The sequence below is a fragment of the Pezoporus occidentalis genome, unplaced genomic scaffold, assembly GCF_034315485.1.
Source record: "Pezoporus occidentalis ecotype Australia unplaced genomic scaffold, CSIRO_AGI_Poc_V1 ctg77, whole genome shotgun sequence".
NCBI lineage: Eukaryota > Metazoa > Chordata > Aves > Psittaciformes > Psittacidae > Pezoporus > Pezoporus occidentalis.
This window is the reverse complement of record NW_026916126.1, coordinates 2,578,738-2,605,728: the sequence shown is the minus strand read 5'-3', so window position 1 is coordinate 2,605,728 and position 26,991 is coordinate 2,578,738. Positions and strand designations below refer to the sequence as shown.

General features: G+C 39.7%; 1 protein-coding gene across 3 annotated transcripts in view; it reads right to left on the bottom strand.

The window, feature by feature from the left end:
- The window catches only part of PKNOX1 (PBX/knotted 1 homeobox 1), a 43,426-nt gene extending 22,011 nt beyond the window's left edge, over positions 1 to 21,415 (bottom strand). The window contains exons 1-6 of one of the 3 annotated variants that reach the window (XM_062602481.1): positions 21,260 to 21,415; positions 9,910 to 9,992; positions 6,953 to 7,095; positions 5,316 to 5,417; positions 2,628 to 2,740; positions 1,331 to 1,502 (exon numbers count right to left, since the gene is read on the bottom strand). In XM_062602481.1, the coding sequence (XP_062458465.1) occupies positions 1,331 to 1,502; positions 2,628 to 2,740; positions 5,316 to 5,366 (336 nt within the window). In that variant the 5' untranslated portion in view covers positions 5,367 to 5,417; positions 6,953 to 7,095; positions 9,910 to 9,992; positions 21,260 to 21,415. Of the gene's footprint in view, positions 1 to 1,330; positions 1,503 to 2,627; positions 2,741 to 5,315; positions 5,418 to 6,952; positions 7,096 to 9,909; positions 9,993 to 15,782; positions 17,248 to 21,259 lie in introns of those variants that run through there. The other 2 variants (XM_062602480.1, XM_062602482.1) reach the window with 2 other exon arrangements.
- Between the last annotated feature and the right edge of the window lie 5,576 nt (positions 21,416 to 26,991).

Here is a 26,991-nt window from a genome sequence, read left to right as displayed (position 1 = left end):
AAGACTGTGAGGTCCTTTCTGTGAAACTGCTTTCCAGCTGGATGGCCCCCAAAGTGTACTAGTGCATGGGGTTACTCCTGTCTAGTACAAGACTTGATATTTCTCTTTGTTGAACTCCGTAAGATTCCTGTTTGTCCATTTCTCCAAAAGAAACAAAGTACCTGTCCTGGGCTCAGCCGTAGCAGTCATTTTTCTCCTTTTTAGTAGCTGGTGCAGTGCTGTGTTTTTGACTTTCAGCCTGGGAACAACGCTGATAACACCGATGTTTTTAGTTGTTGCTAAGTAATGTTTACTCTGACCAAGGACTTTCTCAGTCTCATGATCTGCCAGGGAGAAGGGGAAGTTGAGAGGAAGCAGAGACAGGACACCTGAACCAAACTAACCAAAGAGCTATTACATACCACAGCACGTCATGCCCAGTATATAAACTGGGGGGACCTACCCAGAAGGCCCAGATCACTGCTCAGGTAGGGGCTGGGTATCAGTCAGCGGGTGGTGAGCGGTTGTATTCTCTCCCCTTGTTATTTCCCTTATCATTATTATTATTGGTGATAGCAGTAGTAGTTTGTGTTATACCTTAGTTACCGGACTGTTCTTATCTCAACCCATGGGAGTTACATTCTTTCCAATTCTCCTCTCCATCCTTCTGGGAGCGGGGGGAAGAAGTGGGGGAGCGAGAGAGTGGCTGCATGGTTCTGGGTTACCGGCTGGGCTTAAACCACGACGGTACCTCTGAATGATGGCATAGTCATCACTCTGCCAAGTTTTGCAACATATGTAAAGTTGCCAAAGATACACTCTGTCCTATCATCCAAGTCATTAATGAAGATGTTAAACAGTATTGGCTCCGTATCGGCCCCTGAAGTACACTACTTATGACTAGCCTTCAAACTACTCTTCACGCTGCTGACCACAATCCTTTGAGCCCAGCAGTTCACCCAGTTTTCAGTCCATCTCACTGCTCATTTATCTAGTCCATGTTTTATCAGTTTGTCTATATACCTGACACTCTTAAAACTGATTTGTAGAGTCAACCTGGCTACAGCAAGCATGTGTTTCTTTTTGTCTCTAATACACTGACCTCAACCAGTTTAGAATGGGAAGCTACTGTGAAGGGCCCAGTGTAAGTTTATGGATAAAGGGGGAAAAAAAAAGGTCAGAACAACCTAAAAAAAAAAACAAAATAAATGTTTCTCAGCATTAGCAGAAAGAAGAATCTCCTATAGGAAAAAAAAAATTGAGGAGAAACAATAAGTATCAGTTGAGACCAGATGTTAGGAAGAAGAGGCAAATGTGATCATTGTTTCAGAAATAAACAGTTTACACTTACCAAATTATCAGTTTCCGGATCTTCACAGAAAAAAGGTTTTCCTTCTTTCTCCTGCTTCCTTACAAAATTTTCAATATCTACATCAAAACTAGCAGAAGTTGTGCCTTCTGAGCCTTGTGTAGATTGTTCACATTTTTCAAATAATAGTGCTAACAGGGGAAATAGTGGGTGCCTAGAATAAAAATTAAAATACATGAATAAGTACTTTCACTTTTGTGTACACCACTGAAAAGAAAGATCTACCTCATGTAATGTATAGTCATTTATGTAAGAAACAGACAAGCCTTGGAAGTGAATGCAAATAATACCACTAGCTACAGAAAAACATGATGGAAGCTTGGGTTTGGGTTTTTGTTTTTATTTTGGTTTAACCACACAGCCTAGAGGCAAATAAAGCAGTAAACCAGGTATACTTAAATAAAGAGAACAATCGCAAGCCAAGAAGATTAGGACATAATATTTTGTTCACTGTAACTGAGTGGCAAGAAACACATTAATATAGTAGATTAGGAATTAGGATTTAAAATAGAATTAATGTAGATTTAAAACTCTGATAAAAATCATTCATTCTGAAATGTGGCTCATACTTAAACATCACAAATAACTTTATAGCATAGATACTGTTCTTAGTACTGTACTCAGAGGCCTCCTATGAAAACATGCTCAGAGTAGAAGATGATTTTGTTAGCACAAGTCTGAAAATGAGTGGATACACCCTTCTGCTTCAGGTTTTTTGCTAGGATTTTTTTTTTTTTACATGCAAACTGGTAATACTAATGCCTTTATAAAGCACTTAAAGTGAGAGAACACAACCTCATCAAAACTAGGCATACCGTTTAACACAGCATTTAACATGGGAAAATCTCAAATTAGTGTATTTATACATCAACATTTAATCCAGTTTGAGCTAATTACTGGGCAATAGATTATTATCCCTAAAGAGGGTAAAGACTGACCTAATTACAACAAAAATAAAATCTCACATTAAAGATTAAAAACTGCAGCATACCAAATAGTGACTATAGTTCAAAAGTCTGAGTTGCTTGATCAATTTCACTTGTGCTTTAACGGCAGCCACCCTTAGAATACCCTTTAAAACTATGCTGAAATTGAACAATCCCACAATAAAGGGAAGATTTTTTCTTGGCTGAAGACTCACAGTGAAGCTAATTTGATCTCATTCTTTCCCTGCAAACTACTGAGACAGCTAGGCACCTAGTTTTAAACTATTTATTAAAAAAGTAAAAAAAAAATCTTCTATTACCCTTCAAAAGACAGAACACGAGTCCATTACTACCTGTAAATGGCCTGCTTGTCTGCATCCATTGGAGTCTGAGATTCTACCGGGGCAGGACTCACCCCTTCTGCATCAGTATCTTGTTCAGTTTTTAATTCTGTTACTACTTGCATCTGTAGAAAAAGAGTAATTTATAAGTAAGCCTGCATGCTTGACGTAAAATAAGTGTACTGTTTTCTAGCAAAATAGCAATGCAAAGGGCTACTAAATTGCCAGAAGGTTGGTATGACTTGGCAGCTGCACAAAAAGCTGCAGCAGTAACAAAACCCCTCTTTTAATCCTTGACACTTTTTGATGGGTAGTTTAAAGGTCACTTCAAGTTTCAGCACTCAGCTTTAAAATGCGAATGACAGATATCAGTAAACTGTTAAAGCATGTTGTCTCCAAAATGGCTACCTTTGGAATACAGGTTACATACAGTACATTGTTCCAAAAAAATCATGGGGATGTCTGCATAAAAATCCTTTAGGATGCAAGCAACAGAAAGGCAAGTTTCTACTCTTCGGCTTTCCTTCTTATTACTTACTGTACATTGTATCAGGATAGTGAAGAAATGAGATTTTGAAGTGTCTCTTGTCCATTAAAATGCGTATTTTCTTCCAAAGAACTGAAATAGTCTGTGTATTCTGTGTCTCCAATCTTCAGAAGCATAACCTCCCCTGACCTTTACTCAAATTTACATACTGTAATTAACAATTATTTTAGGAATATCAAGCTACTGGAGAAGATAGCAGTAACTGCTTCTATAAATCCATTTAACAAGTTACACAATCTCTCACTATTGGAAAAACAACGTAGAGCCACAGCTTCTACAGAGTAGCTCCAAAATTGCAGTAAATGGCTGGTAATGCCTTTGAGGTGCTTTAAATGTGTGGTTTTTAAATTGCCTTAAGTGTCTTTTGGACTAAAAGGTCTTAAAGGAACCTGACCTGTGAAAATCATTGTTTCTGCCCCCAACCCAGGCTCCTATTGGAGCCCTGGGAACACCTGTACAAAGAACTTCCTGCAATCTTCTTTTTTATTACTTTAACCCTAGCACGTTCTGTCTCAAGTAGAGACAGACAGTGTTACAGATACCACCAGAGAGACAGCACTGACATCTGCAGAAAGGAAATGTACAGAATGCAATCCTCTGCCTTTTTTTCCCATGAAATGTACACATCACATCACACACAGAAACCCTCCAAGAGGAGGGCTGGCCTCCAGAAACTACTAGAGAATCTGACAGAATTGAGGACCAAAAGGTGATGTCAAGCCATCTCCTAGCACTATCAGAAAGTGAGAAAATGCCAGCATATCCTACCCAACAGAGCAGCCTGCCTTGCAAAGCTGTTCCTCACCAATCATAGATAACTTTTAAACCAGAATGCTTGCAAAAAAGATGCAAATAATGGAATAATTTCTTGGCTAATGACACAAAGGAGGAGTAAAATAAAGAGGATGACTCATACAAGTGATTGTAAATGTTGAGCCATACATCTACAAGTTTGAAGGAAGAGAGCATGTTCAGCTAGGGCTCCATCTCACTAGGGGGAAATAGTTCACTTAAAACTTCAAGCTATTTTCTGTGGGGCATTTCCAAAATACAAAAGCAGCAGGCACCCAAACTACTTGCCCAGGTCACCCAGAACTTAAAATACAAAACAAATAGAAATAAAATTCTCTCTGCTAATCCATTTCTTACAAGAAGATGTATTACTTTCACTGATTTGTTGTCACAGGATGGCAAGGGGAAATAAAGTAAAAGATGTAAAGTAGGTGAGAGAAGAGAAATTCGAACTGCAATAAAAGCAGCAAACAACAACAAAAATCAATAATCCCAGATCGCATTCAGGTAAACACATTTTTATAAGACATGGGAAAAGTTGCCTCTTTTTTTTTTTCTTAATTCTGACTGTTCACCACTATTTCCATCTGCTGACAGAAGTACTTGTATTTACTGCTTAGGGCTGACATAAAGTAACATAAAAAAGGGTCTTCAGAGTACAGGCCACTGCATTACTTGTCTCCCGTTAACAGTATTTTAATGTAGCAATTCAAATAGTTGCAATATACAGCCTGTTGTACAATGAAGAAACAACACTGCCAGACATATCAGAGTATGTTTCATTATTCTAGCTATTTGTTACTATAAGTAAGAAACTGGAAGCCCACTGACCAGCTTCCTAATTAGCTATTTTATCAATGACTCCATTAATATTAATTCAAGTATTTTTCCAGTTTTCAGCCTGAAGCGTAATTGCATCAATTTAAGTGTAGTCTAAGTAGCATATAATCCTAGGTAACTAAATTTATCCTTCACTTGCTCAAGGCCAACAAGTCTATGACTGCATCAGTGTCATCCACTGTAACTGCAGACACATAATAACACTGAAATATCATCTACAAAGTACTATGGATGCCCATTTGACTTTTCTAAAAACAGGAACATTACAGCACACAAGTGATCTAGAGCAGATTCAGAAGAAAACCTCTTATCTAACCATTCTTTCACAAGTTAATCGAAGTCATGCAAAGATTAGCAAAGCCGTTAATAAGTATCTAAATAACTGCTTATCACTTTAAAGATCTTGCTCTGCAAACGAGATACTTAAAAAGAATGCCAAAGCAGGCATTAAGGAAAAAGTCACTACCTTATTTTTTCTTGCTAACTGTATTTAGTTCATAGAGAAAGAAAACCACACCTACCTGTTGTCCATCTTGATAGTTGTCTATACTTAATGTCTGTGTTGCCATCATGGTTAATAATACGTTAATTATGTCAAATCATCATAAGTATGAACAAATATCCTTAAAAAAAAAAAAGGTCAGTTATAAAACTGACAACTTAGAATCCAGTTATAAAAGATGAAAATATAAAGGTTTATGCACACTTCCCCCAAAAAATCTGCGGATCTGACAATGATAGTTAGGTGTGTATTTTTCAGTGTCGGGGAGGGAGGACAATGATCAAGTTGGAAAATGCTTCAACATTTCATCAGCAAAAAGATCCTTTTATAATTTTATATTTTAACATAAGATTTTTAATAGTGGCTGTGGTTCTTTTACAAACTTCAAATAAACTTTAGCATATATTTTTGCGCTACTTATCTAAGTTATTCTAAAGTAATATAAAAATCTAGGACAGAGAAAAGATTTACATTTCTGTGTTTTGAGAAGGCTAACAAAACATTGAGCCATTACTGTAACTGAAACAATAATAGACTACAAACGATGAACCAAATATAAAAAGTATTTAGGAATACCCTATTTGCTTATAGGGATCCTATTCTAAAATTAAGGCCTGAAATTACTTTTAGAAACCAAAGTCTCAACTTACTTCTGACACCAGCCATTTAAGGCTCAACAAAGAATAGAACAGTATCTAACAACTTTTAAACACTTAGGCCTATGTGATTATAGTTTCAAAAGTGACCTAGGAATTCAGAAGTCTCATTTTCATAGACATTTGATACTTCGGGAAATATTATTTTTAATAGGATTTGTAGCACAAGTAAGAAACTCCAAGCATTAGCTAGAGTTTGGTGCTCAAATGGGTTAAAACACTTTTCCAAGTTAGACATTAAGTAATAAAAAAAAAAGCATAGCACATTGATAAGAGTTTATTCATCATATTACTAATATACATTTCATTTTCTTGTCAGATTAGCAGCCACTACAACTGAAATCACATCATTCATTAGGCTTTTACCATTAAGTATTACCACAGAACTCAATTTACCTTGACATGTAGGAGTCCTAATGTTTAGCTACTATTAAAAATACTCATATTAAAAAAGAAGACTAGAGCTCATAGTTCGAAAAAGATTATATCCTGGTATTAATTCCAGGTTTTCTGCTCTCTTCCACTTATACCAGTATCGAAGAACTAAGTTTCAGTATTCTCAGCAGTTTCAGATCTGAAACAAAACCTTTTTTCTTTGTAACGTGTTCAAACATTACATTTTTTTAAAACTGTTTTTAAACCTTTCGTTCACTATTGCATACTACTAAAGTATGTGACCATTCTGAATAGCAATGTTTACATTTCTGGATGTTTTCCCACACAGATAATAGTCTCAAGTAAATGTTTCATTTAGGAAACAGAAGAAATTTCAGGATCCTCTTCTTTAACAGTTTCAAGCACAGAGACAAACCTAACTTCTTGCGACAAGCCTCAAGCCTTACTGTGCATCAAGTTCTACCCATAGTGCAATTCCTAATGGTTATTTATTTGTTCATTCATAGATTTTTGATTTTTTAATTAGCTTTGAACACCAGAGAAATCCACAAGAATGACATAAACATGACCTCCTCTAAAAAGTAGGTTACTGACTTTCACTCACTCATGCTTAAATGGAGCTGACACTCTTTGGGAGACTGCCTTTTTACACATGCAAAGGCATCTTCAGAACCACAAATATGAACAGACAACAGATCCTGGTTCTGGTACTGGGTCATGCGCTTGCAGAGCTGAACAAGATGCTATCTGTAGACAACATGCACATACCATCTTAAGTAGCTACAGTTTGGGGACTCTTATGCTAAAGTATATTTTTCTTAGGAATACGATTTACAGAGTAAAAGAGTAAAGACTGTGTTCAGAGTTCTCCTAATCGCTTTATTGAAAGTATTTTCTGGTTCTAATTTGTCTTTACAGAACATCAGTAGTTCTTTCTTTGAAACTCCAAAAACATGATTTCTTCACAAAAAAGGAATGACATACATCCACTCACTGACAGAAGCACTTCAGATTTTTTTTATATGTAGTTATGAATCATTAATGTTAAAGTTATCTCATTTTCCTGTGGCAAATGCTGATTTATCTTTCAAAATACTTTCAGAGGGGTACATTCTGAAACGTCAGTCCTGTAAGCATTTGTTTTACGTTTAACCATTTATTTTCTTTAAAAAATGGTAGCTTGCAACTGGGGCATTAGCATCTTTCTATACAAACAGAATGAATGGTCACATACAAAATGCTGCTTGTCTTCCTTCTCAAAAGGCACACATTTAATTTCTGACTGTGATATCCAAAGAACAGACCAGACTACCCTCAAATTAAAAGTAGAACAGATCAGTAAAAGAAGAGTAAACACTATTTAATAATTCATTTAGAAGCTGAAGAAGTTCCTTACACAATATGGGCAAAGAAACTTTTTGGCTGTGGGAGAAAGATGAAGATCTTAGTCACAAGTGAGGAAATATGAGGTAAAACAGTCCTGGAAGAGAAAGAATGTCTTAAGAGTTAGCAAGGATGTGAAATCATATTAGTGACACAAAAAGCAACAAAGAGGGAAGCAACAAAGATAACACACACAAGCTGGTGAAGACAATAGGACATTGCAAGAATAGCTGGAGAATCTGACAAGCTGGATCAACCCTTCCTTCCAGATTTCCATAAGAAAAAGACATTCCACGTCTGGATATCCCTCAGGCCACACAAAGAAAGAAAAAGCTAGATCCATAGATTATTTCATCAAGAAGGACTTTTGTCCTATTGTCACCCAGTAGAACAGCTGAAAATTCTACATGGGTATATCCTTCATTTCCTGTAAAAGCTTAACCTCTGACTTATAATTACAGTGGAAGATTAAGCTATTAGGCAAAATAACAACTGATGGGATTTAGCGAAGACAACTACTGCAAATCAAGAAGAACAAATTGAGCTAATCACATACTTATATTGAGGCAATTAACTGAGGAATTACTTTGGTTCGGTAAAGAGGAACATCTCCTCATTACCCAGTACTGGTAAGAAACAAACTACATTAAACTGTAAGAAAAATAACTGAAAAGGTATTTACACATTTGGCTTTTATAACCTAATTTAGGCTACAGCACCCAGTTCTAGTTAACAGATACACAGCCCAAGCAGATGTTCATTCTGCAAGCAATGATGCTAGATGAAAATGGTATCGCACCCAGATGTTTTATCAGTGCCACCCTGGCAGAGCTAATTACTTCCACAGCTCTACCACTGCGCACACAGAACATGTGAATCGTTTCTGATCCGTTTTACACAAAGTCAGCTAGGCTAGCTCAACCCGCTGTTAAAGGTGGCTGTGATGTAAACCAGCTGACTTTGTCTGAAGCACACTGCTGTGGACTCATGCCACCCCTGCTCTTGGCTGACCTATTAGTGTGGTAATTTCTGCTCATGTGTGGCAATTATCAACTCACAGCAGGACCATCTTTAACCAGCACAGCTATACCCAATACTATATAGCCTACGGTATCTGAAGCGAGCCTAAGAACACGACTTCTGAACAACTTAGCTTTCAAAACGCCAACTATTTTTTTGTTAAAGAAATCAAGAGTAAACGAGAGTAGAAGGAAAACTGTGCATTTGTGTTACAGTCAAAGAGTTACAAATAACAAAAATAACCCAAGGGTGAGAAAGTGAGCCAGCCTGCTTCATGCAGAACAGAATTAACTCTGATTCTATTTATTTTGAAAACAAAGTGTGAGGAAAACCCAAGGAAATGTTTAAGGTCATGTAAACTGGAAGCTGATGCACAAACTGCAATCAGAAACTCCACTGAGATCTGTGGCAAAAGGGAATTCATAAAAGCATTGTGTTCTGGAAAACAAAGAGAAATGAAAAAAAAAAAAAAAAATCAAGCCTTTAATAAGTATGAAGGTAAAATGCAGAGTAGAAAGGAAGCTAAATTAAGAGGAATAATCATAATTAGAAATGTGGAGACTGTGCAAGTTAAGGAATATCAAAAAGAAGAGATTAAAGGTGAGAAGAAACATGTACACAAAGTGATAACTTTAACATACATCACTCCTCACTTGCTCTACTTACTCCTTCATAATTAAGAGCGAAGGGACCACCCAGTAACATTAACATAAGGTAAAACCAAGCTGTTGGATTTCAGTAATATCATTTTTAACATATACAAGCTACAACAGATGTTTGTAAGAGATATAAATAGTTATGCCTCAGGGTATAAACTAACTACTAACTGTCTTAGGGTTGTGAAGAAACTACCTACCAGACTTGTTAACAAGTAATCCTTCCCTCTAACTTTCCCCTATACATGTTCCTTTGAAGTCCTTCACAAAGAAATTAACGACTGGCAGATTCAGCTATTTGTTCATTCATTGCTCTATAATACACAATCTTATATTCACATACAAAGTTAAAAAGAAATAAAAATCAAAACAGCAAGTCTGTTTGACACATTAAAGGTATCTAGAACCATCTTCACTTTTCATCAAAATACATAATGATATTTGCTTCCAGGGCATGCTGCTTTTTTAAAGGAGATAAAATATCGGATGTGAGAAAGCTCACCCCTTTCCTTCAGTGGGTTGAAAATGACATTATCTTGTTCCAGTAGAGTGATCCCACTGATGTACAAAGTAGACAACAGAAACCTAAAAAACCAACAGAGAAATATTCAGGAGACAACAACATAGCACATACTTTCTGAGACTGAGTATGACCAAAGAAAATATTACAGTTTATTACCCCCAAGTTGAAACTGACAAGCCTTTTTTGTTTGCTTGCTTGCATGTTTTGCAAATCCGATTTCTTTTTTTTTGGTTGGTTGGTTTTTTGGTGTTTGTTTTTTTTTATGTGTGTGTGATTTTGTTTTTTTGGGGGGAGGGGTTTTTAATTTTAATAATCGCTAATCACACCTACTCATGCTATTATTTGAGCTTTCCCTCTTCTTATTTCATTCATTTGCCATATTTACCTTTGCTGACACCTCTAGCAGAAGGCTGCATTAGGACTGCTAACTTGCTTGTAGTTCAACCTTTATTATTTTAGTCTCTGGCTCAGTGTCTGTCTGCTTAGACTAGACAAGACACATCCCAAAAATAAAACTATGAAATGCAAATAGCTGTAACTCCTCAGTGTTGTAAAAATTAAGCATGAAATCAAGAAAGGTAAAAGTCTTTTTTATCTATTTATTTAAATTTTAAATCTCCTTCTTTGATTTTACTATAGAATGTTTTCTAACAAGGACTATGACCAAGTAATCAACTACTTGATATAAAACTAATAGACTATAGGAAAGGGCATGAGCCACTGTTAGGGCCACATGTTCTGTGAAGACAGGTTCTGCAACAGGATTATTCAGCAGGTTTAAAACTGGTAACTTTTTTTTAAACTTTACAATTATTTTAATTACACTTAATAGCACCTGCTTGACATATTTTTAAAATATACTACTTTTAAAAAGTAGTAATGATTGTGAAAGTGAAGTAGCAGAGACTGTGAAAATTCATTTAAAAAAAAACAATTGCTGAAAAGTATTAGAAAAAAGCCTGCAAAGCTGTGTAAAGGGAAGTTCCAGACACCAACGCTGCAAAAAGGCCACTGAAGTTATATGATGGATAAATGCACAGCTGAGATCTTGAAAGAGATTATCACTTTTTCTCACATAGACAAGGTTCCTGCACTGCCAGTTCTGTCAACTGGAATGAAAATGAAATGAATTTGGTATTTGGATTTGAGAACCAAAATTTATCCATGTGTAGCATGGAAGTAATGTTTTTCAGACACGTTCACAGAAAAGCAAAATGCTAAGGGCCACTCAGCATATATGCCATCTCTAGTTCATGAAACCTAGCTCTAAAAGAACAGGGAAGATACTCTGATAAGTTACAAGCTTCAACCATCGGTTAGAGATTAAATATTGAGCTAGAAATTTCAGTCCAAACTGACAGACACTGTCGTGAAGCTTCAAGGGGCAGACGACATCTTAAAAGTTCTTACCGTTCTCTTAAACTGTTAAAGACCTATGTCCCCAAAGAACGGGGTTTTCTCATTTTTGCAGCTTCTTAATTCTGTTCTAAGGCAGTGTACCCTCTTCCTCCCTTCTTCACAAGGTATTTGTCTTCTGTAATTTTGATAATCATTTTCACACAGCCCAACTTACTGGGCTATCTTCAAATAGATGAATTCTCACTATTAATAGCATCTTCTGAATGTAGGTCACTGCCAGGTAAATTTTGATTATCTCTTCCTTGCCTGCTGAGACATAGGGAAGGACTCCTTCACCACAGCACATCTGAAAAACCTGTTCCCTCCCTTTAGAAACAACAGCAGCAAAGAACTGACAGTGCCAGTGCTGCCAGATCTGGTCAGTCTGAAATATTTAATGTATGAAGAAGTATTCTTCATACATTAAATGTATGAAACATAGGCCATGAAGAAAGCCTTCAGCTGACACTCTGGAAATAGGCAAGTTTCTGGGCAATGCATGAGAAGTCAGAAATAAAGAGGTACTGAAGAAATGCAGGCACAAGTGAAAGATGCTGCAGAGTAAAAAGTTTGGCTGAGAAGGAGCCACTGGACATTGCAGTAATATTGCCTTCTTCCAAGAGATATCTGGCAGCAATTAAGACAAGAATCTACCCTAAAACATGTCAGACAAGAAAACAGAGAGATCTGAGCTTACAAGTCTCAGTGGGGCAAGACAGGCAACAGGCAAACCTGCTAAATAAAGGATGGAGACAACATCAATTCACTATCAAGCCTAAGCTTGGAACTGCTATTTCCAAGTTGGTTCTTCCTTTTATTCTTCTTGCAAACAAGATTTAAAGTCATGTTATCACAATAAAAAAGACATTTAACTATGAAATAAAAAACAAGGGCAATTTGCTTTGTCACTTAAAAGAAGGGTCACCATTAAAGTTTTTACCATGAAGTAAAATATGACCTTGTTCATTCAAGCACTGAAGAACCCTCTTTTTGTTCTCTCATTTTGCATGTCAGCTAGTAAGAAACAAAGACCTGTGCATATATGTATGATAAATATTAGCAGACATTAAGATCAAGACATATATTTTTATAGATTCAAATAATAACAAAGCAATATGTAGACAGTATATGACAACACCCCATCAGGGATTCATTCTACCTTTGCTGCAAAGGTAGAATGGTTATTTATCTCCATCAACCTATCTACAAAGAGACACTCAGTAAAATTAAGACAAGCAAATCAGTATGAAGTTGATGCATACAAGTTTATTAAAACTGTGCTCAATGAGAATATACTCCTCATTCAGCAGTAAGGTGGCTTCCATTTCCTCTACTTATGTACTTACAAAGTACAGTCATTTAGAATATTACGCTTTCAGAAAGATGATGTTCCTGTTCAGGAATATAATGCCAGCCTCAGGGAGCTGCACTACACACTGAACAGTTATTACACAATAGCTACACTGTCAAGTTCCCTAGGAGACAAGCCCTAAAAAGCCACAAGAACATTTTTTGGCTGCACTAAAATGAGGTTTACTTTGTGTCAATTTTCCCCCTTTGTTGTTTGGTGGCGCAATAGAGTTATTTATATATAATTTTGGATGACTATCAGATTACATTAAAAAACCTGAATGCATATTATACTTTAAGAAACTGAAAATTAAAAATTAACATCCACCACTAAAATTTCTTTAGAAATACAACTTACCATTAAACTTTCTTTGCCTGTAGGATTTTGAACATCTATACTGTTACACTGACTTTATTCAGCAAGACCTCTCCAACACTATATTTACCACTCTGTTGTCCCATTAATCTTTCCTAGCATCCTCTTTTCATATCACCCCATTTCAGAACTTAACAAACCATACAACGTATTTATATCACAGACTATCTTCCAAGCATCAACACTCAACATCACACTGCATGGCAACCAACCAACCATCTCATGAGATGATTTGCATTCCTTTAGCAATTCACTCTTTGTGCAAACTCTGCTTTTGGTATTTTAAAGAAATTTTGGAAATTCTATTTGCAGGTACCAAATATGAAAAAAAAGTATAAAAAAAATGTGCCACTTTACAAGCTAATATTGCACATGCAGTAACTGGTTAAGTGGATATTAAGGATGAATAACAAGCCTCTTGAACACAACAACAAAAGCAGAATTAAGGGCATCTGGGTCTTTTGAAGTACTTTTGCCCCCTAATTCTGTATGCATCCCTATGTTTATATCAGCACATTTCTTGGGAAGCATGCGTAATAATGGTTCATGTAACCCCCAAATTTACCATAGCTCTTCCTAACAAGGAAGAGAAAGATGAAAAATCCTATCCAATCTAGGCATAAAATAGCGTCACCTCGGTATGCTACATATCCCGCCTCCAGGTAGCTCTTGGCATTGCAGAAATCCTCAGGTTGCTCTCCTACCTTCTGCAAAATGAAAACCTCAATCTTCCAACTACTAAAAAATTCTCAAATTTAAGAAACCTCCTGCAGCATCTCAGTTTCTCCTTCCCATTTCACACTGTTATTTGACCCTGCTTCATTAGCTCCATAAAGCAAGAGTACAGAATTAAGGAGACTAAACAGAAATTTTGGTAAAAGGAAAACAAAATCTGGGGGAAAGGCAACCTCCCTTCTTTAATTGCTCCAAGACTCCTGAGGGATTAAGGTACAAGAGAGCAAAAATACTTCCCATCACTCCCTCATCCATCTCCCAGCAGAGAGTGAATGAAGACTGCTTTAGTTTTGGTGGGTTTTGTTTTTGTTTTTTTCTTTTGTATTCTTAACACAGCAAATTGCAGAACTTTTTACAATTATTGCTTGTGAATTCTAGCACATGTATCATGCATCCCCACCACAAATACCTACTTGCCACAGGACACAGCAGCATTTCTTTTCCCCTTAGTATTACCCAGTGTGCTACCATTGTGACATTTTAGACCCAAAATGAAGAAGATGCATAGTACCTGTCTTGCCACTATCGTAATAAGAGGACTGCATTAGAAAGACTACCAAAACCGCCTCACATACCAGAGGATGTGTATCAGCAATTCCACAGCTGGAACAGATTCTAGTACAACCTTCCTACTTAATGACATTTAATTACTTTTTCAAATACAATTTCATTAAAAAACAACAACAAAGAGAACTCCACCCTCACGTTTCCCCAGCATTCCCCACATGGATAAACATCAGGTTTGCCTATGTACTAGACCAATTCTGTTCTTTTGCCATCAAAGCCACTGGAATATCCATGCAAGTGTGTAGTGAATCTCCTACTTCAGGAGACACTCATTTAATCATATCCTTCCAGGCAAACTAAACCAAAGCAACGGGAAATCCTATTTTAGTCATGATTTGGATCAGCACCCAATAAACTATGACTGAAATTAATCTTGTTTTGTGTTTATACTTTGCGGTTTCATAAAGACACAAAATAACCACCAATCTCACTATGCCTTTATTGCTATTGAATACATTACAATGTTAGTAAGCAGTTTATGTAAGCATATATAAGTTTTCTAACATTTTTATTATAAAACCGTAAGTTTCTAATGATTCTTTCTATTAAAGACTCAATTCTTAATGCTGCTGAAGCACAATTAAAGGATGAAGTAGTTTTATTTAACTAGTAACTTCATTTAAAATGGATTTAAGATGTTGAATGCATAAGAAAATCCCCTCCACACATTTTTGCACTTAAGAACTTCAAGATTAAGATGTTCTATTATCAGCTATTTCATTTTTAGGTCTTTCAGATTTCAGAAATAATAGGCCTGTCAATGAGCCAAGCATTAACTTGGATTAGCTGAACAGAATCCTGGCCCGGCAACCCTCTGTCAAATCCAGTTCCAACAGGCCAGTAAGTTTTCCAGAATCTTCCCTCTTTCGACCCTCATATCTGGACAAACACTAACAGCTCTGTTCTGCTACTAAGTTTCGGCCCTAAAATGAACTGTTACTTTCTTTCCAAAACACTAATTAAACAAAAATTCTTCCTTTCCCACTCCACTTGGTCCACAACTCTTTAGTAGCAGATGAACCGGAAGCAATCAGTTCAGCTCATTTTTGCAAGGAAGACATACCATGTTCTAGCCTCTTCTGCTCCTGCTGCCAACACTCTTCATCCTCTCTTACTCCCTTGCTCATGTTCTTTCTGCTCTTCGGCCTCACACTGCCCTTCCCCACTGTTCTTGCTGCATCAAGATACAGCTTGACCTCTTTCTCACCTCTTGCCCTCTCTTGTTCCTTCCACCCACTCTGCCCACTTGTAATTTTGCTAGCATCCTTTTCGGGTTCCTAGGCCTACTGTGCTTTATCAGGCTCTAGTCCCTGTTCCCCACCACTCTCTGAACACCAGCCTTCATCCCTCCAGGAGTCTGACTGCTGACTAAGCCTGAAGTGGTTGGGGACAAGTATAGATAAAGACTATTTAGGATTAAACTTACCCATCACCTACTGCTGAGGGATGCATCATGCTTAACTACTTGGTCCAGATGATGACTGCACAGTCAGGTGACATCCAAGGAGCAACAGACAGTAAGATACTTGTGTTCCATGGAATATTCAGATAATTTAGTTAACAAATATTTGCCAAGTAACATACATGAACCAGCTTTTCAAGAGCTTGTGATTAACTGAAGTTTCTCAAGGAACAGCCATATGCTTCGTGTGAATGCTTACACTCTCTTCCCTCTCTCTCTTCTGCAATGCTGATTTCCAGGACTCAGGTCCTGATATGCTCTTAAATAAGGCAAACAAGCATTTTCCTTCTCTTAAAAGAAACTATTTACTTTCTCTAGAAGTAATTTTCAAAATGCTGAGTCATTTTATCTTAAAGTTTACAAACATATTCATCACAGCAAATTTCAGTATGACTGAGAAGCTACTTGAAACCACCACCTCAAAATGATAATAAAAAAAACCAACCAGGTAACCTTACTCCTGGCATCACTACTATCATGACCTGTGACATAGAAAAATCGGCTAGAACACATATGAATGAAGTGATCACAGACCGACCTGGAAGTTCATGCTCTTTAGTTATAAAAACATACAACATAGCACATTTTCATTCCCCTACTCTCCAGGCATGTTGAACATGTATAAAGCTCCAATTTGTTTTATAGTTGCCTCTGTTTCCTCTGAACATAAAAGACTTGGTCTTTGTTTTTCAGTAGTATTATAATATCCTTTTCCCTTTGCTTTGTTTGTTATGTAAATTGAAAAAAGCTAAGCAGGATATGAAGTATAACCACATTTTCCTAACTTCCTCTGCCCTCAAGAAAAAACACAGACAACTCCTAAAGCTCACAAATAAAATATAAATTGGAATTTGGTGGTTTGAAAGAAAAATGGATTCCTCCTTTAGTGCACCAGCAGTAAACTACTCTACTTTTTTTTGCCTGAATTTACTGTCAGCTGCATAAGATGACAGTTACAGACTCAGGGGTATGTTTAGAGGACAATACAAGGCTATCACAGTCCATTAGCTCCCATTTTCACAAGTCACCTTTTGACTGCCTAAGTACTTGGATGGCCTTCTGTTTAACAGCAAATACCTCTTATGCATCTATGTATAGAAAAAATGAGAACATAATGGCCTGGAGTAGCTGCTATATTGAAAACAAACAAGCATGTTCATATGAAGGACGATAAGCAAGCATGTAACAACGAGCAAACCCAAATTTTATTTCCACTTCCAACATCAACATCCTTTTTGTCCTTCAGTAACGTACATGGTTTAGTATCTCCAAGATGCTGGTGGGGGAACCAAGTTACTACTTTTTACCAATCCCATAAAAACGTGCCAGCACTCCGTAACAACAAAGACTGGTATCTCCAGATTCATAGTGTTCTTATTCCACTTTCTACCCCACCCCCAGCTCCATTTGATTATACCAGTGTCCCACAGTTACGACATGACAATCTTACTGAGCAACGTGAAGAACCTCCTAACAAATGTGAACACTTCAACATTCTGCTATCTTGGGGAGAGCCAGGAGAGCTATAATGGCCTGGGTAAAATACTCTGGTAACATCTGGCACTAATTAAGTGAAGGAAAGACTCTTATCAGCAGCTTTTTTCCTTGCTCTTGGAATCCTCTTGCTTAGAAGAGCAGTGAGTTGTTTTACATTTTGTACAGCACTGAGCTGTGGTAAAATAAGACACCCCCCCCCCCCCCCGATACTTCTCACTTATAAGCCTACAAACTCTTTCAACAAGTGACACCAAAGCAACGAGAAGTAACATTTGTGGAATTTTACATTTCACACCAAAAAAATAATTCTTACTTACACCAAAATAAAAATATTAATCTGATTTACTGTCAGCTTTCACGTTATGTGCCATTTTTGCAGAGGTAACATTTGGCTCTCAGACCACTACATAATATACTGAAATACATTTTGGTCTACATCTCTCTCCCTTCAGGACATTAACAGGGCCGTTAGAACAAGCAGTTCCACTATCACAGTAGTGCTTCTGTGGATCATTCACCCCTGGCTGTTAGTACAGGGCTTAATAACAGCAAGTGTTAAATCTTTTCCAGGAAATTGGATTGCTTCTAAACATCTCTAAACTTGCTGCGGTAGCAATCAGAATTATCATTACTTCATTACAGCACTGCATTGAGAGTACAGAAAGTAAAATTCTGAAAAAGAATGTACAGCTTCTAGAAGCCATATCCATTTTATAAGACTGAAACATTTAAAATAATCATGTATATTTCATCCATTCTAAACTTTCAGTTGCACTAACAGAAGACTGCAAGGACTTAGCTTGAAAAATGTTATTTTATACTCAGAAGATAATCCGAATCTTCAAAACCGTACCTAGATTAAGAGCACAAATCAAGGCCGGAAGGCACTTAAGATTAGACTAGAGTTTGTACATGCCAAAGAGAAATTTCCAAATACAAAATATAACCTAAACCAACCGTTAACAGCAACAGACACAAAATCAGAAGAATCCTCAGTTTTCCTATTAGAACCTAGCAAATGGTAACAAGATCAATTCCAATCTAACAAAGCACTTTAACTTAATTGATAATAAGACCCACTTCTGATACAAGACAGTTATTAGAGTTCAGTGTACATAGAGAAGGATACACAGGCATAGATCAAAAAATCCATGCTCCAAAATCACTGAGATCAAGGCTTCAAAGTCTCAGTGCAATGCACCAGCCTCTACACTACCCCTCTTTACCCTGTGAAGTGAATGGAGCTACACCTTCCACTGCTTAACTGAAGCTTAAGAACACACAGTGAAACCTACACTAGGTTTTCCTGTGGATACTTTAATCATGACAAGAAAATACGTAAAGCTTTAACAGTCAACAGTAAAAATGCACTATACACGTCATAAAATAAATTGAAAATATGACACACATTAAAAATAGAATCAGAATTATTTATTTTGGTAGATTAAAAGTAATGACATATTGAGAAGCGTTGAACTGTTCCTTCAGACTGATCGAGTGTGAAATGCTTTGGGGTTTTTTTCCTCTCAAGTTTTTGAAAACTTAAACGTAACAATTATATATGGCTATACATAAACTCGGGAAAGGATAATTCTGTCAATTTTATTTTACAAAGCTGTTTAGAAAATGCACTCATAGTGCACTCAAAATGTTCCTTGTTACTCTAGCAATGACACATTCTGAAAATACATACAAGAATTTCTGATACAACAACAATTAGTTTCCTGGTTCAGGGTAAGCGATAAAACTTGTAAAGACAGCTAACAGGGACTAACCAGGTCTCATTCTTAATCAAGACTTCGGTGCTTGCCCAGCTGCAGATGCTGTGTTGCTTTAGCTGCACATATATAACTAAAGGGATATTGCCACAGCACTGGCAGACCATAAACAGTTTATATCCCATAGAGGAAAGGAGTAATCTGCAAGTGTATTCACAGTACAGAGAATAGCAAGGTGCATAAATTTCTTGAGCTGTAATCAAACAACCTGTACTGGTGAAATTTTGCACAGAGCATGCTCTAGAATAAAATTAGGAACAATTCACTAACTGTATGTGAATGCTTTTTGTAAACAGTAAGAATTATTTAGCTTGTTAAAAGAAAAACAATTAGAGGAGACATTTAGCATACGCTGAAAATGATCTACACCCTCGCACTATCCTCCATAGGCTCAAGTGTTCCCCAGCATCCACAGATCAGAACATAGCGTCCATGCTCCCTATTCCTGTCATCTGTTTAATGGAATGCACACATCACACTCCAAATAGGGGCAAGGACAAAAACGAATCTTGCCAGGACAGCTCTTAGCTTCATGAGACCAAAAGAAAATAATTGCATGGCATAAAAATTCACTTATAAGGGTATCATTTCAGATCAGGCCACTCTCCCCCCGCCAAAAAAAAAACCAACCACACTAGTCATTTACTTAGATGTAACTGACAAAAAGAGGTCAAGAACCAGAGCAGCAGATTAATAAATAAATAACATGTCTGTGCCTCTAGAATTACATGGAATGTTCCCACTTAGGAAAACACAAAGTGTTTAAAAAAAAATAATTTTTAAAAGATAGCGATAAGCTAGAAAGAGACCTATTACCCAGATGCTACTGGGTAATACTGGGTATACTACTCATACTGCTAACTGATGAAGTCGGGGCCCCGGCAGCTGGTGCTGTGGGAATGAGGGAAAGCTATCGACTACTCCACGGAGATCCAGGACATGTGGCTAACTGAGGCAATATTTCAGGATAAAACCAGCACTTGATTCATTATTGTTTATACACATCATAAGCAGGGCCTCTGGGCAATGTCAAATTTCAGCTCCTAATTGCGGCTGTGTAAACACTCGAAGCCCCGGTCTAAGGTGTCAAGCACTTCCACTTACAACTGAGCCAAGAGACAATGAGGTCACATCAGAAATGATAAAAATAATACTAAAAAGAGGAAGACACCACCACCTCACGCCAGAACCGCGCACACTGCCCCAAGTGCCAGCCGCTGACAGAACACGCTTCCTAGGAACAAGAGGGGAGGCGGAGGAGGGGGGGTGTACGGCCGAAATCGCGCCAGCACCCGCTCTCCCGGGGGCTACGCCGCGCTCCGCCGGACCGCCCAGCCGCCGAAACGGCACCAAGGCCGGGGGCAGGGCCTGGTGGGGGGGTGCTGACCGCCCTACCCCCGTCAGCTCGGGGCCAACTGCCGCCTGCAGCCCCCGTCCTCCCCCCGAGGGCAGGTGCGGAGAGGAGGCAGCTGCCGCGACGGTCTGATCGCGGCCACAGCAGAGGGCTCCCCGTCTTGGGTCGAATCGACAGGGGCCTAACACGGCGGGGAAGGGAGGCAGCGGTGAGGAGGACCCCGGAGAACACCCCCACCCCATCCCCCCCTCACCCCCAGGCACGCCTGCCAGCACGGCGCTGCCCCTTTAAGTGTCACGTAGCCGCCCCCCCCTCCCGTCGCCCCCTCTCTCTCCTCCTCTTCCTTCTCCCTTTCCTTCCCCCTCTCCGCGGCAGCGGCTACCGCCGCGTCCTCGAGCACCGACTCGCGCTCCCTCACGCCCGGCGCCTCTCCCCTTCTCCTCTCCTCTCCTCTCCCCTCCCCGCCCCTCCGCGCGCACCCGCGCGCGCCCCCGCCAGAGACAACGGTTACACGGCGGTCGTTCCAGAATCTTCCTCGCTCCCTCCCTCCCCCCGCTCTCACTTTCCCCTCCTCCCCCCCCCCCCCCTTCCCCGCCACCGCCCCTAACCCCCCTCTGGGGCGACTTGCGGAGTGCGGGTCCCCCCCTTCCCACTGTTCCGCTTTCTCTTCCTCAACCTTCCCCCCCCCCTCCGCTCCCCGCCGGTGTGGTGGTACGGCTGGGCCCGTGCGGCGGTAGTGGCGGCGGCGGCGGGCGCGCCGTGATGGATGGCTGGCTGGCTGGCTGGGAGCGGGTTTGAGTGACAGCGCTTACCTTGGGTGCCAATCTTCGTCACACTGACAAGCGGCTGCAGCAATCGGGACCCGCACCGCCGCGACACGCGTCACCGCGCACACACGCACACGGCCAATCGCCGGGCGCGCCGCGCGACACGACACCACGCCGCGCATCACGCCTCATCAATATTCACCGCGAGGGGCGGGGCGCGCGGGAGGTGTAGGAAGGTGGCGCGCGGTAGACCCGCGGCGGGGCGGGGCTACCGCGCACCACCTCCCTACGCCTCCCGCCTCACGGTCATGAATATGGATTAAGGGGGCGGGCAAATAGCTTGACCACGCCCCTCTCCGCCTCTTAGATGGGGACGGTGAAATCAGCTCTTCACTGGGGGGAAGAGGGAGATACCAAGTTGTAGGCAGAGGGCTCAGCCGTGAGGCGTGTAGCTGTGCCTTTGGTCATTTCAGGGGGACCCTGCCGAGCCCTGGAGCCTCGGAGAAGGTAAGGCAGGGGTCTCGCTGGAGGCGTCCCCGAAGGTTGTAGAAGCCTGAAACTATGTGGGGGAACATCTTCACCCGGTGTGGGGTGAAACTGGCTGGTGAAACATGGTAAGCACTTGCCATGCTGTGACTCTCAGAGCTGCTCTCGCCTTCCTCCGAGCCCATGTCTTGCAGTGCTCCAGGATCCTGCCCCGAGGTCCTGCCATGATCTGAATTAAAACTGCTGGGTACAGATGTCTTTCACTGAAAGTCCCATTTCCCCACCTGGAAGAAACCAGCACTCTTCCCTCATGTTTTACCACCCTGTTTCCCTAAACTGTTCCCAAAAAGCAGGACTATCAGGGAAACGTGGTATCAGACAGATGGGTGCCTTGTGGCTTAGCCATTTTGGCGGGATATTACAAGTTTCTCACTTGTGGATTCTCTGCAGTTCAAAAGGGCTTGAATGTGCATGTTTGGGTCACATCACTGGGGTGATTCATCATCTCTACCTTGCTCCTCATTCTTAAGGCATCTAAGATCATCTTAGAAACCCCTCTCCCTCTCTCTTTGAGGGTTGATGTTCATGGGGGAAGAAGCTGATATGTACAGAGCAAATCTCATTGTAGGAAGCTCAGCTTAAAACCTAAGCAGGTTTAGTTTCAGGTTTTGTAGTCCCTCTGCAGAACAGCAGCTGGGAATATACTTGCTTATCCTGTACCCTGGTAAACAGGGAATGCCCTACTTTTTTTTCAAGGTCCATGCTACTCTTCCTGTTGCTTTAACAGCAGTAGCAAGCTACCTAGTTGGTTTTACATAGTACTTTCCTGGGTCAGGACGCTTAAAGAAGAGCTGGCTGATAGTCTGGCAGTAGAAACAGCTCCTCCCACAGAGCCAAGTCTGCCTCCAGTCCTCTGAGCATAACTGCTGTGTCAAGACCCTGCTCTGCCAACCCAGTTGCTCTCAGTCTTCAGGGATCTGGACGCTCTGCACACTGCCACCATTTGTCCACTAACAAAACAGTCACTTCATCCTCCTTCTAGACTGCTGGGAGCCTTCCTGGGAGTTTGCTTTTGAGCCATTTCCCCCCCCCCATACAGACAGAACCACATGGACGTCAGACTTGTGAACAGAGAAATAACTTACACACCTAGCAGAGAGTGGGAGAGAAAATGAACTATGCTAATCCAGAGTGCTCAGATGTGTGAATCCAGTCTCAAAGTTCATGTGAATGGCTTATATAAACAAGGTAAAAAAAAATAAATAAATACAACTCTTAGTTTGTCTTACTCACAAGAGTCTCTCTGTTCTTGCACTGTGTAACACCTTTAATAGAGTTCCTATGGCCTATGGCTGGCTTCTTTTACCATAGGTTTCATCTCTCATTATCCCTGACACATTCATTAGTGACACATTCACTAAACAGTGCTTAAAATTAACTGGTTCCCATGTCCAGACCTGCCTCTTCTTCAAATTTGATTCTGTCTGCAAACCCTTTGGTGTCCTTCTGCCTTGCTTGTACTTCTTTGGAGAGGAGATCACTGATTTCTTCTGAGAAAGTACAGATTAAATTCAAACTAATTCAGTTTCTGTTTAATCTCTTCTCCCAGTAATGTTCAAAGCCTTTCTTGATGCCTTTCCCAACTTGCATTTTCCTTTTTCTTCCTGCTTCTCTTTGTTTTTCCTTTCCTTCCTGCCTGCCACTTTCTCTTCCCTAGCTCCCTCCCTCACGCATGACAGCAGCAGAAATTCCTCATCTGCTGTCTCCCCCTCACCCCAGTAATCGCATCTCTTGGTCTCCTTTGTAAGTAAGGTTACTCCATCCTTTACTCTCCCCAGACCCTTATGCTTTTTGTGATAACAGTAGATGTTCTGACTCCCAGAATCTTAAAGCATGTGACCGCCAAGCAGCATAATTAAGAAAGCCTGGTTCCCCACACATTTGTGGCTCACAGTTTATTAACTTTAGGGTCTAAGGTGCAAGTTTTAACTGAAATACCTTCCAAAGTTGTGGTGTACATAAGGCCTCTCTTTAGTTAATAGACGCTGTTGCCTAAAAGCTGGTGTTGCAGACTTTCCATTGTTCAGGGAGTACATGATACATCCTCTCTGTTTGACAACTTATTTTCATGAAAGCTACAGGAACTAAGTTATTCTGACAGCTTTAATCCTGAATGTAGTATCTTGAAATGTTATTAAATGACATGGATACACCCCCAAATATACCTGTACCTACATGACATGACCATATAAACCTTGTTCCCATAAGAAAGTAACCTGAAAATCAAGCTTGATCTGACTGGTGTCTTCCAGCTGCCCATCTCTAAACTCATTGAGTGCACTGTTCCCAGCCACTGTTGAGAGGTCCGTGCTTTTTGTTTGATCTTCAGTTTCCTCTGATGCAGCCACTGCAGGCTTGAAAGCTAAGCTTAATTTTTTAAAATATCACAGCTAAAATGACTCCAGGAGATGAAGTTTTAAGATAAAGCACTAAAAATTACAAGGTTTCTGAGAGGAGCCTGTAACATTTGGAAAAGAGCTGGGAGGAGAGGAGCAGCAAGGGAAAAGAATGAAGAAATAACTGAGATAAGCGAGTCAAAGGCAAACAAACAAAAACAAAAAGGGAAAGGATAGGTACCGTTTTCTTTCTTTGTTTCTAGTTGTCCAAGCAAACTGTGCTGTCCCTCATCAGTTCTGCAAAAGGACAAGCATCCAAAACGCAGGACAGAAGACAGCAATCATGAAGAAATTCTCTATGCTACACATTTCATAAGGATTATTACACAACTGATGTAGGTTTATGCTATGAACTCCCATTGGTATGGGTGTACTCACTGAAATGCAACGGGGAGAGAGCTGCCTTTTTTTTTACCCTAAAAAACCAAAAGCTACATGCCAGGGTGAATGAAATGCCATTTTTGTCTTTTGTAATAGCAAATTACAAGTACGTAAACCTGAGGTTCTGTAATATTTAGGCTTGTAACTGCAAATAGCGGAATACTCAAATTCTCAAACTTCTGTTACTTTCTTAACATTGTATGTATTAAATAGGCTTATTAAATATAGCTCGTTACTCAAAGTATGCACAGATATGTTTGTAGGGTCAGGACCTTACTTGGTTACTGAGAACAGTCTCAGATGTATAAGAGCATTCCCCACAGCTGGACCAAATATTTGCAAACACTGAACTATGAAGGTCCCGTCTCACCAAATGAGAAGAGCACTCCCAAATCTATTCTCTGAAGCACACTTTTAGTTGCAGTTCAGTGCTAATAGGATTGTGTAAATTTATTGGAAGGCAAAACTGTATCCACATGCAGTTGCTAGACAAATTAGGTTTACTCTGACATCCTTTAGCATTTTCCAAGTTCTAAATAGTACAACTGTGTGCATAATATAACATTCACATGCATTTAACCTATTCACAAAAAGGCTCTTGATTGTGTACTTTGCAACTCTTTCATAATTAAGCTCGCAAAGGAAACATTTACATAGTGATGAAAAGATGGGCTTCCATGAGGGTGGCAGTAATCTGTGCTCATAACTTATTGAATAAGACTGTAATTGCAGTGATAAGACTGGAATAATTTGAACAGAGCAGGGTTTTCCCCAAATTCCAATAAAAATCAGGTTAAGTTTTTAAGTGCTGATCTCTAACAATGGGAGGCCTCTGCAGCAAACCAGTTACTTCTTTCATCACTCACAGTGAAAAAAGTATGTAACAAGACAAGTCAACGACTTAGGTGTCCTCTGGCTGGCTGGAGAGCATTCCAGAAAGCAACCTCTCTGTGCCCTGTTTGTAGGCACAGCGCATTCACATCTGCAGCCACAAATTTATGTGGTATAGGAGGAGCCTGGGAAGAATGTGTGACTTATTTTATAATGGATATGGCTTTTAAGATTTTAAAGCTGAAATTTATGAGTTAACTCAGTCTAAATAAATGTCAGGCTTTGCTTGAACTAGATTATGGAGATCTGTGTAACTCAGCTGGGAACACTCCCTCTGGAGAAATTAAGAGCCTGTGTCCCACAGGAGGACTTGGGCTCAAGACCAAGAGCTGGCACTGCAGTGCAGTACTACTGCAAGGAGTTTCTATGTGGGGATCAAGATGCTATCCTTTTGATGAGATGTTATTGTCCTATGTTTTTCTACCTTACAGTAGAAAAAACAACATACTTAGAGCTTCCTTCAAAAATGGAAAAATTATAAATGTCTTATTCAACATTTCTCCTCATGTTAAATCAAATTTGAATTTCCAGAGCTGTACATTAGCTGAATCACTGGCTGCATACTACTCACTCCATCTGTTTATATGCTTGAGTCATTGCATTACCAGTATCTTAACACGTTACTTGGAAAGAATTTTGGGCGATCTGGAGGATAAAACCCCAAAGCTCTGTACGATAATGTTCCCTTGTATGTCCTGCAGTACCTTATTCTACATTGCTCCCTTTCTGCTATCAGAGATGTTAATTTGAACAAATTGCTATTTTAGGAAAAAGAGCTTATCATAAAAGTACAGCTTCTACTTAAAAGCCGAAAATTGAGCCGTGATGTAGAAATCCACTGTCACCTCCCTACATGCAATGCCTTGCCCTGGGAACTGTGTGAGGAGTCCCATGGTGATGGAACAAACATCTTTCACAACCCAGCATGCCCACTTGATACTTGTTCCACTTGAGATGGTATAAACAGATTACCTTCTGAGGGCAAACTGTCTCCTCTTAACGATGCCGAAAGTTGAGAGTATCTTGTTGTGTGATTGCAAAATTTCCTCAGAAATGTGTTACACTTAAAAATATATTGTCGTTTACCTCAAGGGGGGAGGGCAAAAAACAGTGCAGAGGGTCATAAAAGCACAGTCAGGAGGACAGAGGTAGAATTGCTAATGCACATCTTGATTTTTATTTTACAAAAAGCCTAAAAAAGAGAATATTTTGCATGAATCTCACCATGGAGTATTATTAATGCATTCAGGTTACTCAGGGAGTTGAGAAGCAGAAAGCGAAACCAACTGAAATACAAGAAAACCTGTGGGACTAGCTTTACCTTTCAGACCAGGGGCTAGATCCAACTCTCACAGAAGTCAGTGGAACAATTCCCACTGGCTTCAGAGGGATTTGGATTCGGCAAAGTGAAATGCAGAAAAAATAACCAGGAAGCATTAATGAGAGGTTCTCAAACACTGGTCTACGGAGCACTTTCTTCAGCCCATAGAGACATGCCTTTCCCCTCCATTACTCATTTACTTCCAACGGCTTTTATGGGTTTCTGCATTTTGGAGCCTAGAA